Source organism: Salmo salar, chromosome ssa11 (assembly GCF_905237065.1).
Source record: "Salmo salar chromosome ssa11, Ssal_v3.1, whole genome shotgun sequence".
NCBI classification, from domain to species: Eukaryota; Metazoa; Chordata; class Actinopteri; order Salmoniformes; family Salmonidae; genus Salmo; species Salmo salar.
Genome location: NC_059452.1, coordinates 39,899,694 through 39,915,638, shown reverse-complemented (window position 1 = coordinate 39,915,638; position 15,945 = coordinate 39,899,694). Strand labels below are relative to the sequence as shown.

Genomic DNA, 15,945 nt, shown 5'->3' with positions numbered 1-15,945 from the left:
ACCTGTTGTATGTAAAATATTGTGAGCTATAGATAGAAAATAAATACATGTGACTGGATGACAACATAATGATGTTTGTTTTCAACATTAGGGCTGTTTTCCTAAAGAAATGAAATCCACTTTGTGTTTTGTTCCCTTGCCATGATACTACAAGTATCGCAATACTGGTATCGTTCCAGCCCTAATTACTATTATTAGTAGAAGTACTTTCACTGTCAAATGTTGTCTACAATAAGTATATACTTTCTCTTATGTTTCTGTCCCCACATACTGTATGAGTTTTAGTCATTTCAGTTTTGGTTTTGGAACTCTATGTGCTACTCAGTGTGTTTGAAACCATCTTTTTGAGTCTCTGGAAAGGATTTCTGGTAATGGTTTCTGGTAAGGGTAACCAGCCCTCAGGCCCTGAATAGGAAGTTGTATGGTTTGAGGTCAGGTTATGCAGATTAGGTCAGGGTTGGGTTTCCCAAAAGCTTCGTAGCACTAAGATCAACTTTCGTCCATTTAGATTCAATGGAATTAAGATGATCATAGTGCTACAATGCTTTTGGGAAACCCAGCCCTGTTCTATTTTAGACTGATGATGGTAAATACAGTTTTGATCTGTTTAACTGATATGTACGTACCAGTTACTTTATTCAATGCCTATGAACCTATTTTAGAAGCATCTATAGGCCAAGTCAAAGACACATGAGCTATAATTATATATAATATATGCCGTTTAGCAAACGCTTTTACCCAAAGCCACTTAGTCATGTGTGCATACATTTTTAGTGAGAAGCTACAAACAGTGTTAGCAATGTCCTTGTCTTGAGTTAGCAGCTACTTTTAACCTGTTTATGTCTCCTCTCCCTCAGTATACTCCTGCGCTCTGCTCCGAGACATCCTGCTGCAAGGCCGTCTTTATATCTCCAGAAACTGGCTGTGTTTCTATGCCAACCTCTTTGGCAAGGACATCAAGGTAAGTCAAGGCCTGGCAGATAATAGACAGATCGTCAATAATGAATAATATATGACACTTTTATCTGAGTGCATACATCTTAGAATGTGTGACCCCAGCTGGAACAAACCCACAACCCTGACATTGCTAGCACCACACTAATACCAACTGAGCCACACAGGACCGCAGGACCCTCGATGGACAGACAGAGAAGTAGACAGGACCGCAGGACCCTCAATATCTAGATGGACAGACAGACAGAGAGAAGTAGGCTGAGACTTTCAAGGCCAACTATGTCACTACTCACCTTCAACCCCACTTCCAATTGGAACAATGTGCTGGGAGCTGTTAGTCAGGCAGCCGATAGAGCTGTTAGTCAGGCAGCTGATGGAGCTGTTAGTCAGGCAGCTGATAGAGCTGTTAGTCAGGCAGCTGATGGAGCTGTTAGTCAGGCAGCTGATGGAGCTGTTAGTCAGGCAGCTGATGGAGCTGTTAGTCAGGCAGCTGATAGAGCTGTTAGTCAGGCAGCTGATGGAGCTGTTAGTCAGGCAGCTGATAGAGCTGTTAGTCAGGCAGCTGATAGAGCTGTTAGTCAGGCAGCTGATGGAGCTGTTAGTCAGGCAGCTGATGGAGCTGTTAGTCAGGCAGCTGATGGAGCTGTTAGTCAGGCAGCTGACGGAGCTGTTAGTCAGGCAGCTGATGGAGCTGTTAGTCAGGCAGCCGATAGAGCTGTTAGTCAGGCAGCTGATGGAGCTGTTAGTCAGGCAGCTGATGGAGCTGTTAGTCAGGCAGCTGACGGAGCTGTTAGTCAGGCAGCTGACGGAGCTGTTAGTCAGGCAGCTGACGGAGCTGTTAGTCAGGCAGCTGACGGAGCTGTTAGTCAGGCAGCTGACGGAGCTGTTAGTCAGGCAGCTGACGGAGCTGTTAGTCAGGCAGCTGACGGAGCTGTTAGTCAGGCAGCTGACGGAGCTGTTAGTCAGGCAGCTGACGGAGCTGTTAGTCAGGCAGCCGACGGAGCTGTTAGTCAGGCAGCCGACGGAGCTGTTAGTCAGGCAGCCGACGGAGCTGTTAGTCTGTCAGCCGACGGAGCTGTTAGTCTGTCAGCCGACGGAGCTGCTAGCCAGGCAGCCGACGGAGCTGCTAGCCAGGCAGCCGACGGAGCTGCTAGCCAGGCAGCCGATGTCCATGAGCAAATCATTTGCGCCCAATCAAATCAAAGTGTGCGTGCGTGCAGGTTTTCAGTGAATTTATGTAAATCATGAAGCTCATCTGCAGTGCAGGAAAATTCTCAGCAACAAAAGAGTGATCAAATTAAGACCCGGCACCTGTCTCTGGCTCTCTGGCCTGCAATAAGCTCGTTAGTCAGAGTGTGTCTGGCCCAGTATGTCCCCCGTGTCTGGCCCAGTATGTCCCCCGTGTCTGGCCCAGTATGTCCCCCGTGTCTGGCCCAGTATGTCCCCCGTGTCTGGCCCAGTATGTCCCCTGTGTCTGGCCCAGTATGTCCCCCGTGTCTGGCCCACTATGTCCCCCCGTGTCTGGCCCACTATGTCCCCCCGTGTCTGGCCCACTATGTCCCCCCGTGTCTGGCCCAGTATGTCCCCCCGTGTCTGGCCCAGTATGTCCCCCCGTGTCTGGCCCAGTATGTCCCCCCCGTCTCTGGCCCAGTATGTCCCCCCCGTGTCTGGCCCAGTATGTCCCCCCGTGTCTGGCCCAGTATGTCCCCCCGTGTCTGGCCCAGTATGTCCCCCCGTGTCTGGCCCAGTATGTCCCCCCGTGTCTGGCCCAGTATGTCCCCCCCGTGTCTGGCCCAGTATGTCCCCCCGTGTCTGGCCCAGTATGTCCCCCCGTGTCTGGCCCAGTATGTCCCCCGTGTCTGGCCCAGTTAGTCCCCCCGTGTCTGGCCCAGTTAGTCCCCCCGTGTCTGGCCCAGTTAGTCCCCCCGTGTCTGGCCCAGTTAGTCCCCCCGTGTCTGGCCCAGTTAGTCCCCCCGTGTCTGGCCCAGTTAGTCCCCCCGTGTCTGGCCCAGTATGTCCCCCGTGTCTGGCCCAGTATGTCCCCCCGTGTCTGGCCCAGTATGTCCCCCCGTGTCTGGCCCAGTATGTCCCCCCGCGTCTGGCCCAGTTAGTCCCCCGCGTCTGGTCCAGTTAGCCCCCCGCGTCTGGTCCAGTTAGCCCCCCGCGTCTGGTCCAGTTAGTCCCCCTCTCTACAAGGTATAATATTGTGTTCTCTTTTTTCCCACCTCTTTCCCCCATCATAGGTTGCTATCCCCGTGGTCTCTGTGAGGCTGGTAAAGAAGCACAAAACAGCAGGTCTGGTGCCCAACGGCCTAGCCATCACCACAGATACCAGTCAGAAGGTGAGCGTTAGCCTCTTAGCGCTTCTGGGCACAGTGAATGGAAACACAGCTAACTGGCATTAGCGCCACACCACGTTCTTTCCACCAACCACAGGTAGATGGAAAATAAACAACACCTCATGCTAACATGCTAAGCTAATGCAAGTCAGCACATGGTTCGGTAACACTGAAAGGGTGTCAAGGTCACAGTCTATTTTGGTAGTGTCCCTTCTTGGTTCCTCTCCAGTGTGTGGGAGAGAACGGTTCACCTGCCTGCCTGCTCCTTTACATCGGAGCAAATGTCTGGAAAATGTTTCTTATTGCTCTGTAATCTTAGTGTGTTGTGAAGTCTGTTGTGAATGTATTGTAATGTTTTTAAAATTGGATAACTGGCTTAATTTTGCTGGACCCCAGGAAGAGTAGCAGCAAATGGGGATCCATAATATATACAAATACAAATCTTTAATTTCTGATATTTTATGACTGTCTATTGTCTGGTAAGTGATTTAAGGATTCATACACTCTCATTGAAAATTATTTATGAAAGAGTGGTGTTTTCAGTAGAGGTACAGTACAGACACCATGTAAGAGGAATGAAATATCACTATGTCAATTTACTAGATTAAGCCGTAATCTGTCAAATATAAACCGTGGTAGATTGAGTTACTGTTCACAATAACTATTTAGAAAAAATTGCATTCCTGGTAATGAGTTGATGTCCTAATGGATCTTATAAATCTTCCTGACATCGGTTTTATGAGCACATGATGAAATGCTTAATACATGTGTTTACATGTGTGCATGCATGAGTGTGAGCGTACGTGCGTGTGTATGCTTTCATTCACATTTGAATTGGCTAACGCTCTTTCTCTCCCTCACTCTCTCCCTCGCTCTCTCTCTCTCCCCCTGTCCGTCCGTCCTGCAGTATGTCTTTGTGTCTCTGCTGTCCAGAGACAGTGTGTATGACGTGCTCCGGAGGATCTGCACACACCTCCAGGTCAGAGAACACACACACACTCATCCAACCACACACACTGGCTACCACTACACACGCACACACACACACACACACTGGCTATCACTACACACACACCTCCAGGTCAGAGAACACACACACACTCACACACACTGGCTACCACTACACACACACCTCCAGGTCAGAGAACACACACACAGTCACCCACACACAACCACACACACTGGCTACGAACTACACACACACATCCAGGTCAGAGAACACACACCACACACACACATCTACCACTGAACCAGCTCACTCCCACATCAACAGGTCTATTGGCCTTAAAAGTGTACAGATTGTAAAATAGTGTACTGAATATTTCCCATATCTCATCGTTCCCTCTCCAGGTCAATGGGAAGAGTCTGAGCTTGAAACACTACATGGAGGTTCCCCATACCTTATCTCTGGTAAGTAAGCTTTGGACTCTAGCCCCTCACTCCAGACTGATCCCTGTCTCTTATTGGTTAGAACATTGACCAACTCCAGACTGATCCCTGTCTCTTATTGGTTAGAACATTGACCAACTCCAGACTGATCCCTGTCTCTTATTGGTTAGAACATTGACCAACTCCAGACTGATCACTGTCTCTTATTGGTTAGAACATTGACCAACTCCAGACTGATCACTGTCTCTTATTGGTTAGAACATTGACCAACTCCAGACTGATCCATGTCTCTTATTGGTTAGAGTATTGACCAACCATAATGTACACAAATACAACATGAATCACATTATTATTATGAACAGTACTGACGTCAAATGGGAGAATCAAGGACACGGGTGGTTCCTAATGATGTGAGAATCTCGCTAGTGTTTACAGAACAACTGGTTCTGCGAGATTAGGATCAGGATTTCCAATTGTAACAGTAAGCAACTGTAACAAAATGGATCACTGCAGTGTAGACGTTATTATGAGTACATGTTGCATGGATTGCTAAGGCATAAGAATATGAAAGTGTGTATTCTTATTTTAGATGTATGTAGTTCTGTACCTGTCTATTAATGATATATATTATATCATTTTATGTAGTTCTGTCCTTCAGCTGTAATTGTCTAACAAAGTTATGTATTATGTCGGCGGGGAGAAACTGCGGCCCTTTATGATGAATTCAGATTTTATGTGGCCCCCACCCCCATCAAAGTTGCCTATCCCTAGTCTACTTCATTTCTGGATTTAGTTAATGTATTATTTAATGTCTTAGTTAACGGCTTAGTTAATGTCTTAGTTAATGTCTTAAGGTCTTAGTTAATATCTTAGCTAATGTCTTAGTTAATGTCTTAGTTAATGTCTTAGCTAATGTCTTAGTTAATGTCTTAGCTAATATCTTAGTTAATGTCTTAGCTAATGTCTTAGCTAATGTCGTAGTTAATGTCGTAGTTAATGTCTTAGTTAATGTCTTAGTTAATATCTTAGCTAATGTCTTAGTTAATGTCTTAGTTAATATCTTAGCTAATGTCTTAGCTAATGTCTTAGCTAATGTCGTAGTTAATGTCTTAGCTAATGACTTAGCTAATGTCTTAGCTAATGTCTTAGCTAATGTCTTAGCTAATGTCTTAGCTAATGTCTTAGCTAATGTCTTAGCTAATGTCTTAGTTAATGTCTTAGTTAATGTCTTAGTTAATGTCTTAGCTAATGTCTTAGCTAATGTCTTAGCTAATGTCTTAGTTAATGTCTTCATTAATGACTTGTGATGAATAACGCAGGAACTACAGTATTTCAAAAGATAACGATAGTTTCAGAATCTCCATTATTGGGGTAACGTCTGTGTCATAACCTATAAGACGTGTTTGGGGTAACGTCTGTGTCATAACCAATAAGACGTGTTTGGGGTAACGTCTGTGTCATAACCTATAAGACATTCTGTTTTTCCTTGTGTTGCTGCTCCTCCACTAAACACAGAACCATTAGCAGTGCTGTGCTTTGTGTCAAATTGATTTTCTACTGAAGTAACATCTATTAGCCCGTGGTTAAGATAAGAAGTCTGTTGTGATTAACAAGGAAATCGCCGGTCTGAATATCAAGCTGACTCACAAGCTATAAAGCTGTACTATCTACAATCTGAGTCTGTAATTGCAGTCATTCGAATGCAGCTGTTACAATGAAAACCAAAACAGAAAGGATGTGTGTGTCTTACTGCTGTATCCTACTGCTGTGTTCCACCCTTCTGTCCTACTACTGTGTCCTACTTTGGTGTTCCACCTGCTGTCCTACTGCTGTGTCCTACTGCTGTGTTCCACCCTTCTGTCCTACTACTGTGTCCTACTTTGGTGTTCCACCTGCTGTCCTACTGCTGTGTCCTACTGCTGTGTTCCACCCTTCTGTCCTACTACTGTGTCCTACTTTGGTGTTCCACCTGCTGTCCTACTGCTGTGTCCTACTGCTGTGTTCCACCCGCTGTCCTACTGCTGCGCCCTACTGCTACTCTATTAGTGTAATAATGAGTAATCATAATAAATAATTAATGTTTTTCTAAAGTGTATGTACTGTATTTGTTAGGAATCAATATCCATATGTAACCTTGTCTCTAGATATGTGTAAGAGTAGGCTGACCCAAGTCTGCCATGGCCATGCCCCTCTGTGACCTTCAACAATGACCTTATCAATGACTTCCTGGAAAAAAATGGAAGTAATCAATATTTGGTTCATTGTTGTCTGACTCTTACTCTGTCTCAATGACTTTCTCCTGAGTGGGCCCACACGATGCAGCCATCTTGTATGACAGTTGATCTTCGTAACATATGAACGTACTATGTATTAATAATGTATAGTTCATATGTCATAGATTGATTATGGATGGATGGCTATAGGTATGTTCAGTACCAGTCAAAAGTTTTAGAACACTTACTCATTCAAGGGTTTTTCTTTATTTTTACTATTTTCTACATTGTAGAATAATAGTCAAAACATCAAAAATATGAAATAACATATGAAATCATGTAGTAACCAAAAAGTTTTAAATCAGAATATATTTGAGATTCTTCAAAGTAGCCACCCTTTGCCTTAATGACTGCTTTGCACACTCTTGGCATTCTCTCAACCAGCTTAATGAGGTAGTCACCTGGAATGCATTTCAATTAACAGGTGTGCCTTGCTAAAAGTTAATTTGTTGAATTTCTTTCCTTAATGCGTTTGAGCCAATCAGTTGTGTTGTGAGATGGTAGGGGTGGTATACAGAAGATAGCCCTATTTGGTAAAAGACCAAGTCCATATTATGGCAAGAACATCTCAAATAAGCAAAGAGAAATGACAGTCCATCATTACTTTAAGACATGAAGGTCAGTCAATCTGGAAAATTTCAAGAACTTTTAATGTTTCTTCAAGTGCAGTCGCAAAAACCATCAAGCGCTATGATGAAACTGGCTCTCATGAGGACCGCCACAGGAAAGGAAGACCCAGAGTTACCTCTGCTGTAGAGGATAACTTCATTAGTTACCAGCCTCAGAAATCAGCAATTAACTGCACCACAGATTGCACCTCACAGAGTTAAAGTAACAGACGCATCTCAACATCAACTGTTCAGAGGAGACGGTGTGAATCAGGCCTTCATGGTCAAATTGCTGCAAAGAAACCACTACTAAAGGACACCAATAAGAAGAAGAGACTTGCTTGGGCCAAGAAACACGAGCAATTGACATTAGACCGGTGGAAATCTGTAATTTGGTCTGATGAGTCCAAATTTGAGATTTTTGGTTCCAACCGCCGTGTCTTTGTAAGACGCAGAGTAGGTGAACAGATGATCTCCACATGTGTGGTTCCGACTGTGAAGCATGGAGGTGTGATGGTGTTGGGGGTGCTTTGCTGGTGACACTGGTGAGTTATTTAGAATTCAAAGCACACTTAACCAGCATGGCTATCACAGCATTCTGCAATGATACGCCATCCCATCTGATTTGCGCTTAGTGGGACTATCATTTGTTTTTCAACAGGACAATAACCCAACACACCTCCAGGCTGTGCAAGGGCTATTTGACCAATAAATAGAGTGATGGAGTGCTGCATCAGATGACCTGGCCGCCACAATCCCCCGACCTCAACCCAATTGAGATGGTTTGGGATGAGTTGGACCACAGAGTGAAGGAAAAGCAGCCAACAAGTGCTCAGCATATATGGGAACTTCTAAAAGACTGTTGGAAAAGCATTCCAGGTGACTACCTCATGAAGCTGGTTGAGAGAATGCAAAGCTGTCATTAAGGCAAAGGGTGACTACTTTGAAGAATCTAAAATATATTTAGATTTTTTTAGCACTTGTGTTATTTCATAGTTTTGATGTCTTCACTATTATTCTAAAATGTAGAAAATAGTTAAAAAAAAATAAAAAACCTTGAATGACTAGGTGTGTCCAAAATTTTGACTGTTACTGTAGATAAACTATGCAGCATTGAGAGAGTGGAACACTTTCTTTCCTGAAGATTTGGTCAATTCAGATCAATAATGCCTCGCACATCTCTGATTTAGAGGGGTTGGGTTAAATGCGGAAGACACATTTCAGTTGGACAACTGACTAAGTATCCCCCTTTCCTTTCTATACCTCCAGGATGAGTTCCCAGTGGCGGATGAGTTCCCGGGGGTGGATGAGTATCCTCCGGTGCTGAAGTGGAGGAGAAAACCCTCGGTGGTGTCCGTGTCCTCGTCCCTCCCTGACCTCCTGGGTAGCTCCACCGGTAGCCTGACTGCGGTGGACTCCTCCTTCCAGACAGACCAGCCTCTGGAAGGTGAAAAGGGAGGACAACCTAGCCTGGACCAACATTGGTTTATGCTGTATTATAGCCAACTCTTGTTTGGCATCAGAATGACCGTAGGGGTTTGGCAAGACGACACAAGCAGATCTGGGACCAGGCTAGGGACAACCTATTTTTCGTGTATTTAATTTCACAAAGGATGACAAACTGACAGATACAATGGCGAACACAGCATTTCTCATGAATAGCATAATATAATAGCCATATCTATTGAGGCTCTGCCACATGAGGTGAGCTCTGCGTTTTTTCTGGTGCATTAAGAGATTGGAGGTGTTCAGTTTTGTCCACTCCTGGCCGGAGTTATCCATTGATGTTAGCCGGCGGGGGCTGGGCCATCACGTTTGCAGAATGTTCAAATCCCTGATTATGTGTAGGAGGGGAACTGGGAAGGGAGAGTTGTGTTTGGATGGGCACAACCCTCTTATGCAATACAGGATTAAGCACCAAATGGAGATTTTAGCATGTAGGGACTTGCTCTGTCCTTCTACTCTGTCCTGCTACTGTGTCCTGCTACTGTACCCTACTGAACCCTGCTACTGTGCCCTACTGAACCCTACTACTGTGTCCTGCTACTGTGTCCTGCTACTGTGTCCTGCTACTGTGTCCTGCTACTGTGTCCTGCTACTGTGTCCTATTACTGTGTCCTGCTACTGTACCCTACTACTGTACCCTGCTACTGTGCCCTACTGAACCCTGCTACTGTACCCTACTACTGTACCCTGCTACTGTGCCCTACTGAACCCTGCTACTGTGTCCTGCTACTGTGTCCTACTACTGAGCCCTACAGTACCCTACTACTGTGCTCTACTGAACCCTACTACTGTATCCTACTGAACCCTGCTACTGTACCCTACTACTGTGCCCTACTGTACCCTACAACTGTGCCCTACTACTGTATCCTACTACTGTGCCCTACAGTACCCTACTACTGTGCTCTACTGAACCCTACTACTGTACCCTACTGAACCCTACTGCTGTACCTTACAAACTGTACTCTACTACTGTACCCTACTACTGAACCCTACTACTGTGCCCTACTGAACCCTACTGCTGTACCCTATTACTGAACCCTACTACTGTACCCTATTACTGAACCCTACTGAACCCTACTACTGTACCCTACTGAACCCTACTGCTGTACCCTATTACTGAACCCTACCACTGTACCCTATTACTGAACCCTACCACTGTACCCTATTACTGAACCCTACTACTGTACCCTACTGAACCCTACTGCTGTACCTTACAAACTGTACTCTACTACTGTACCCTATTACTGAACCCTACTACTGTGCCCTACTGAACCCTACTGCTGTACCCTATTACCGAACCCTACTACTGTGCCCTACTGAACCCTACTGCTGTACCTTACAAACTGCACCCTACTGCTGTACCCTACTGTTGGCTACATTTAGATGATCTGAAAGAGACTAGAATAAACTGCCCAGTTATGTATACAGTACATAACACTACTATTGTCTCATAATTGTGACGTCTGTATGCAGGCTTTACTATGAGATATACGACGGGTTTCCCAAACAGCCTCATTTTTTTTGGGGGGGGGGGGCATAAACGACTGTAAAAACGCCAGCAAATCCCCTCCAAGTGATTTTAATTTGGGAAATCTGTTCCAAAGTATTCCCACGCATTATAGAGATTTATTATATAAACAAATTTAAGCAAGGTTTGAAATTATTGTTTTAGTCAAATATTATCTGTTTGGTCTTCTTGCGGTCAATTTGCAGTCTACATGATTAGTCATAATGTTCCGGCCCCCTGAACATAGTGGACTTTTTCCATATTTCATATTTGTTTAAGATGTGTTTACTATGACGTAACTGTCTGGGGTTGCAAAAGAGTTGGAAAACCTGAGTGTAGATTGATCAAATTAAAACTTTGACCCACAATACTTTTGCACAGCCAGATGTGGTCACATATATATTAGCGTCATTGCACTTTACAATGAAGTGCAATGGAGCAGAATGTTCAGGGGATTTTTTCTTTTCAAAACTGGTTGAATGGCTCATTTTACCCCGTAGGCACCTGCAACTTACCACAATATATTTGATGGCATCTGTAAGCAACAATACACTATCACCTACGTAGTCTATTAGATGGCTATATTAATGTGTGTGTGTGTGTGTGTGTGTTGTAGACCGGGGCTTAGAGACAGAGAAGATCCTACTAACAGAGCCTGTTCCAGAGCTGGGCCCGATGGAATATCAGCTTCTCAAGTTCTTCATCATACTGTAACTATTTCCATGCCCCACAACTGGCTTCCTCACAGCAACAATCATATCATTAGGACCATCATTGTTTTATTTGATTTTATTTCACCTTTATTTAACCAGGTAGGCTAGTTGAGAACAAGTTCTCATTTGCAACTGCGACCTGGCCAAGCTAAAGCATAGCAATTCGACACATACAACAACACAGAGTTACACATGGAATAAACAAAACATACAGTCAATAATACAGTAGAACAAAAAGTCTATATACAGTGAGTGCAAATGAGGTAAGATAAGGGAGTTAAGGCAATAAATAGTCCATGGTGGTGAAGTAATTACAATATTTACCTTGTGTTGTCGAATAAATATACATTCATTGGCAGCATTATGCTCAACATAATTTTATCTGTGAAATAAAATCTGAACAAGGCCTAATTTAATATTCTAAAATGGATATGATCACAAAAGAATCCAGTTTTACTGCCACCTAGTGTACACACACACTTGGTACATCCTAATGTCAAACCTTATTGTCCATTGCTTCAGAATCATCCTCCTCATCCTGTCTTCCTGTTACCTGGCCTTCCGTGTCTGCAGCCTGGAGCACCAGCTGTCCTTCCTCAACAACCCAACACGGCCACCCCGAGAGAGGTGAGGTGGAGCCAGACTTAACTTTAGCCAAGTGTGTGTAACTGTTTTGTCATTCTGTTTTATACTACTGATAATAATAATAGTTAGAATAAACTGTTACGTTTATTAAATTAGGATTCCACCCTCAGAAAATCCTGTTATTCAAATGTCACATTTTTGGAGGGAAAGCTATTTTACTGACAATTCTATTGTCTTTGGTCTCTTCCTCCTAGGTAAGTGCTGCTCTGCACTGTGATCCAATACCACTTGACTGTCTCCCTTTACGGATACATTCCTCTCTGTGACCACCTCCAGACTATGCAAACAGACTATTTATTTTTCAGGATTTTACTTCACTGTAGACTAAAAGAGGGCAAACCCCCCCAACTCCACCATTTTGTTGTAGGTAAGAGACATTGGCAGGTGAAAGACAATGGGCAGCCCGATTGAAGAGCCAGCAAACTACACTCAAACCAATTGTGGATGGACTGAAAAGCCCGGGATTGGTGGAAATGGCTGGGAGTCAGGACTGGGAAGGATTCTGATTGTTGGAGTTTGTCTGATGGTTTTTGAAGATTTCTGGCCATTTTTGCCAACATTAGAGTCAACTGTGTTTTTTCCCTCCTGTCAACTCAACCAGGAATGAACTACAGGACTTCAGAGAAAAGTCAAACCATTCATCTTTCAGAAATATATAAATATATGGTACTTTCAAGGAAATGATTTGGATGCATTAACACACTGACAGTGGAAGAAGCCAATATCGGCTTTACAGAATTTTAAAAAATTGCCCATATGAACTTATGAGGATCAGTCCACTATTTCAAATGTTCATCATCATCAATGAGGTCTAACTATGTTGCCATTCTAACAGGCATGTTATTCCTGGTAAACAGTGCAATACAATTTGCAAAGTATCCAGCCTAGACTGACTTTTTAAATGTTGAAATATTGTTCTTTAACTCTGTGTTATCATGACACCACAGGTATATGTTTACCAAAGTGGGTAGGATTGTACTCTTTCATGTCTGAAAAATATTGTTTAGTATAACATCTTGTCTTTTGTTTTAATTTGTATAAATGCCAGTTGTCAGCTTTGTATTGTAAGCTACCTTTAGCCAGACACAATGTGTCACAGTGAGTGATCCGTCTCCTATCTAAATACTGAACACAGTTGTCTGAATGAGTAAACAATGAAGACATTGACTGAAGTGAAAGAGATGTTTTCTTTCTTACACTCTGTAAACTTAAAAGTTAAATCTGCATTTTAGCCGGGAAGAAAACTAGCAAAAGATTTCTAGTTCTTTTACTCAGAATGTCTGAACAGATGCATTAGGAACAAACACACCCCACTTTGACGATTACAGTAATATTGTTGAGGAAACAGAGCTGCAGTATGTACGGTATACTTTACTACCATAACTTAGTATGTATTATCTGGTCTGTTTTGGGTCTAGACACATCTGCAACTATGTAAAAGTGGTCACTGATCTTCAGTCAATGGTGAAAGAACAAACTGTCCCTGTAGACACTGAGAACAGATTAACCCTGTAGCACCCCTAAACAACCCATTACAAGACTAACACTGTACAACCCAACTGTGACGGTTTCTAATAAACAGCCATTTGATCTTGAGATGGTGTCACCTTTTTGGAAAAGTCACCTGTCTTCGCCGATGCATGTACCAAGAGGTACTTTATATGTGCACCTCTTTTAGGGGCCAGCAGTATACCCCCCTGCATCCCACTGCTGGCTTGCCTCTGAAGCTAAGAAGGGTTGGTCCTGGTTGGTCCCTGGATGGGAGAACAGATGCTGCTGGAAGTGATGTTGGAGGGCCAGTAGCAGGTTCCCTTTTCTCTGGTCTAAAAAAAAAAATCCCAATGCCTCAGGGCAGTGATTGGGCATATTGTCATGTGTAGGCAGCTGTTTTTCGGATGGGATGTTAAACCGGTTTCCTGACTCTGGTCACTAAAGATTCCACAGCCCATATTGTAAGAATAGGGGTGTTAACCCCAATGTCCTGGATAAATTCCCAATCTGACCTTCATACCATCATGGCCACCTAATCATCCCCAGCTTCCAATTGGCTCATTCATCTCCCCTGTAATTTTCCCCAGGTCGTTGCTATTATCTGTGCATAGTCACTTTACCCCTACCTACACTACCATTCAAAAGTTTGGGGTCACTTAGAAATGTCCTTGTTTTTGAAAGAAAAGCCAATTTTTTTGTCCATTAAAATAACATGAAATTGATCAGAAATACAGTGTAGGCATTGTTAATGTTGTAAATGACTATTGTAGCTGGAAACGGCAGATTTTTTTTAATGGAATATCTACATAGGCGTACAGAGGCCCATTATCAGCAACCATCACTCCTGTGTTCCAATGGCACGTTGTGTTAGCTAATCCAAGTTGATCATTTTAAAAGGCTAATTGATCATTAGAAAACCCTTTTGCAGTTATGTTAGCACAGCTGAAAACTGTTGTTCTGATTAAAGAAGCAATAAAACTGGACTTCTTTAGACTAGTTGAGTATCTGGAGCATCAGAATTTGTGGGTTCGATTACAGGCTTAAAATGTCCAGAAAAATACCTTTCTTCTGAAACTCGTCAGTCTATTCTTGTTCTAAGAAATGAAGGCTATTCCATGTGAGAAATTGGCAAGAAACTGAAGATCTCGTACAACGCTGTGTACTACTCCCTTCACAGAACAGCGCAAACTGGCTCTAACCAGAATAGAAAGAGGAGTGGGAGGTCCCGGTGCACAACTGAGCAAGAGGACAAGTAAATTAGAGTTTCTAGTTTGAGAAACAGACACCTCACGTCCTCAACTGGCAGCTTCATTAAATAGTACCCACAAAATACCAGTCTCAATGTCAACAGTGAAGAGGCGACTCTGGGATGCTGGCCTTCTAGGCAAAGTTGCAAAGAAAAAGCCATATCTCAGACTGGCCAATAAAAAGAAAAGATTAAGATGGGCAAAAGAACACAAACACTGGACAGAGGAACTTTTGATGTTATTTTAATGGACAAAAAAAATATTTTCTTTCAAAAACAAGGACATTTCTAAGTGACCCCAAACTTTTGAACGGTAGTGTACATGTACAAATTACCTCAACTAACCTGTACCCCCGCACATTGACTCGGTACCGGTACCCCCTGTATGTAGCATCATTATTGTTATTTTGTGTTAATTTTTTACGTTAGTTCATTATTTAGTATATATTTCCTTAACTCTACAGTCGTGGCCAAAAGTTTTGAGAATGACACAAATATTAATTTTCACAAAGTCTGCTGCCTCAGTTTGTGTGATGGCAATTTGCATATACTCCAGAATGTTATAAAGAGTGATCAGATGAATTGCAATTAATTGCAAAGTCCCTCTTTGCATGCAAATGAACTGAATCCCCCAAAAACATTTCCACTGCATTTCAGCCCTGCAACAAAAGGACCAGCTGACATCATGTCAGTGATTCTCTCGTAAACACAGGTGTGAGTATTGACGAGGACAAGGCTGGAGATCACTCTGTCATGCTGATTGAGTTCGAATAACAGACTGGAAGCTTCAAAAGGAGGGTGGTGCTTGGAATCATTGTTTTTCCTCTGTCAACCATGGTTACCTGCAAGGAAACACGTGCCGTCATGATTGCTTTGCACAAAAAGGGCTTCATAGGCAAGGATATTGCTGCCAGTAAGATTGCACCTAAATCAACCATTTGTCGGATCATCAAGAACTTCAAGGCGAGCGGTTCAATTGTTGTGAAGAAGGCTTCAGGGCACCCAAGAAAGTCCAGCAAGCGCCAGGACCGTCTCCTAAAGTTGATTCAGCTGCGGGATCGGGGCACCACCAGTACAGAGCTTGCTCAGGAATTGCAGCAGGCAGGTGTGAGTGCATTTGCACGCACAGTGAGTTGAAGACTTTTGGAGGATGACCTGGCGTCAAGAAGGGCAGCAAAGAAACCACTTCTCTCCAGGAAAAACATCAGGGACAGACTGATATTCTGCAAAAGGTACAGGGATTGGACTGCTGAGGACTGGGGTAAAGTCATTTT

General features: G+C 43.5%; 1 protein-coding gene across 3 annotated transcripts in view; it reads left to right on the top strand.

Annotated features, from left to right (window-relative positions):
• The window catches only part of LOC106562775 (GRAM domain-containing protein 2A), a 35,106-nt gene extending 21,576 nt beyond the window's left edge, over nt 1-13,530 (top strand). The window contains exons 5-12 of one of the 3 annotated variants that reach the window (XM_045689543.1): nt 858-961; nt 3,198-3,296; nt 4,201-4,272; nt 4,644-4,703; nt 8,833-9,010; nt 11,193-11,286; nt 11,812-11,916; nt 12,240-13,530. In XM_045689543.1, coding sequence (XP_045545499.1) covers nt 858-961; nt 3,198-3,296; nt 4,201-4,272; nt 4,644-4,703; nt 8,833-9,010; nt 11,193-11,286; nt 11,812-11,916; nt 12,240-12,345 — 818 coding nt within the window. In that variant the 3' untranslated portion in view covers nt 12,346-13,530. Of the gene's footprint in view, nt 1-857; nt 962-3,197; nt 3,297-4,200; nt 4,273-4,643; nt 4,704-8,832; nt 9,011-11,192; nt 11,287-11,811; nt 11,917-12,128 lie in introns of all 3 variants that reach the window. The other 2 variants (XM_045689545.1, XM_045689544.1) reach the window with 2 other exon arrangements.
• Nucleotides 13,531-15,945: the final 2,415 nt, after the last annotated feature.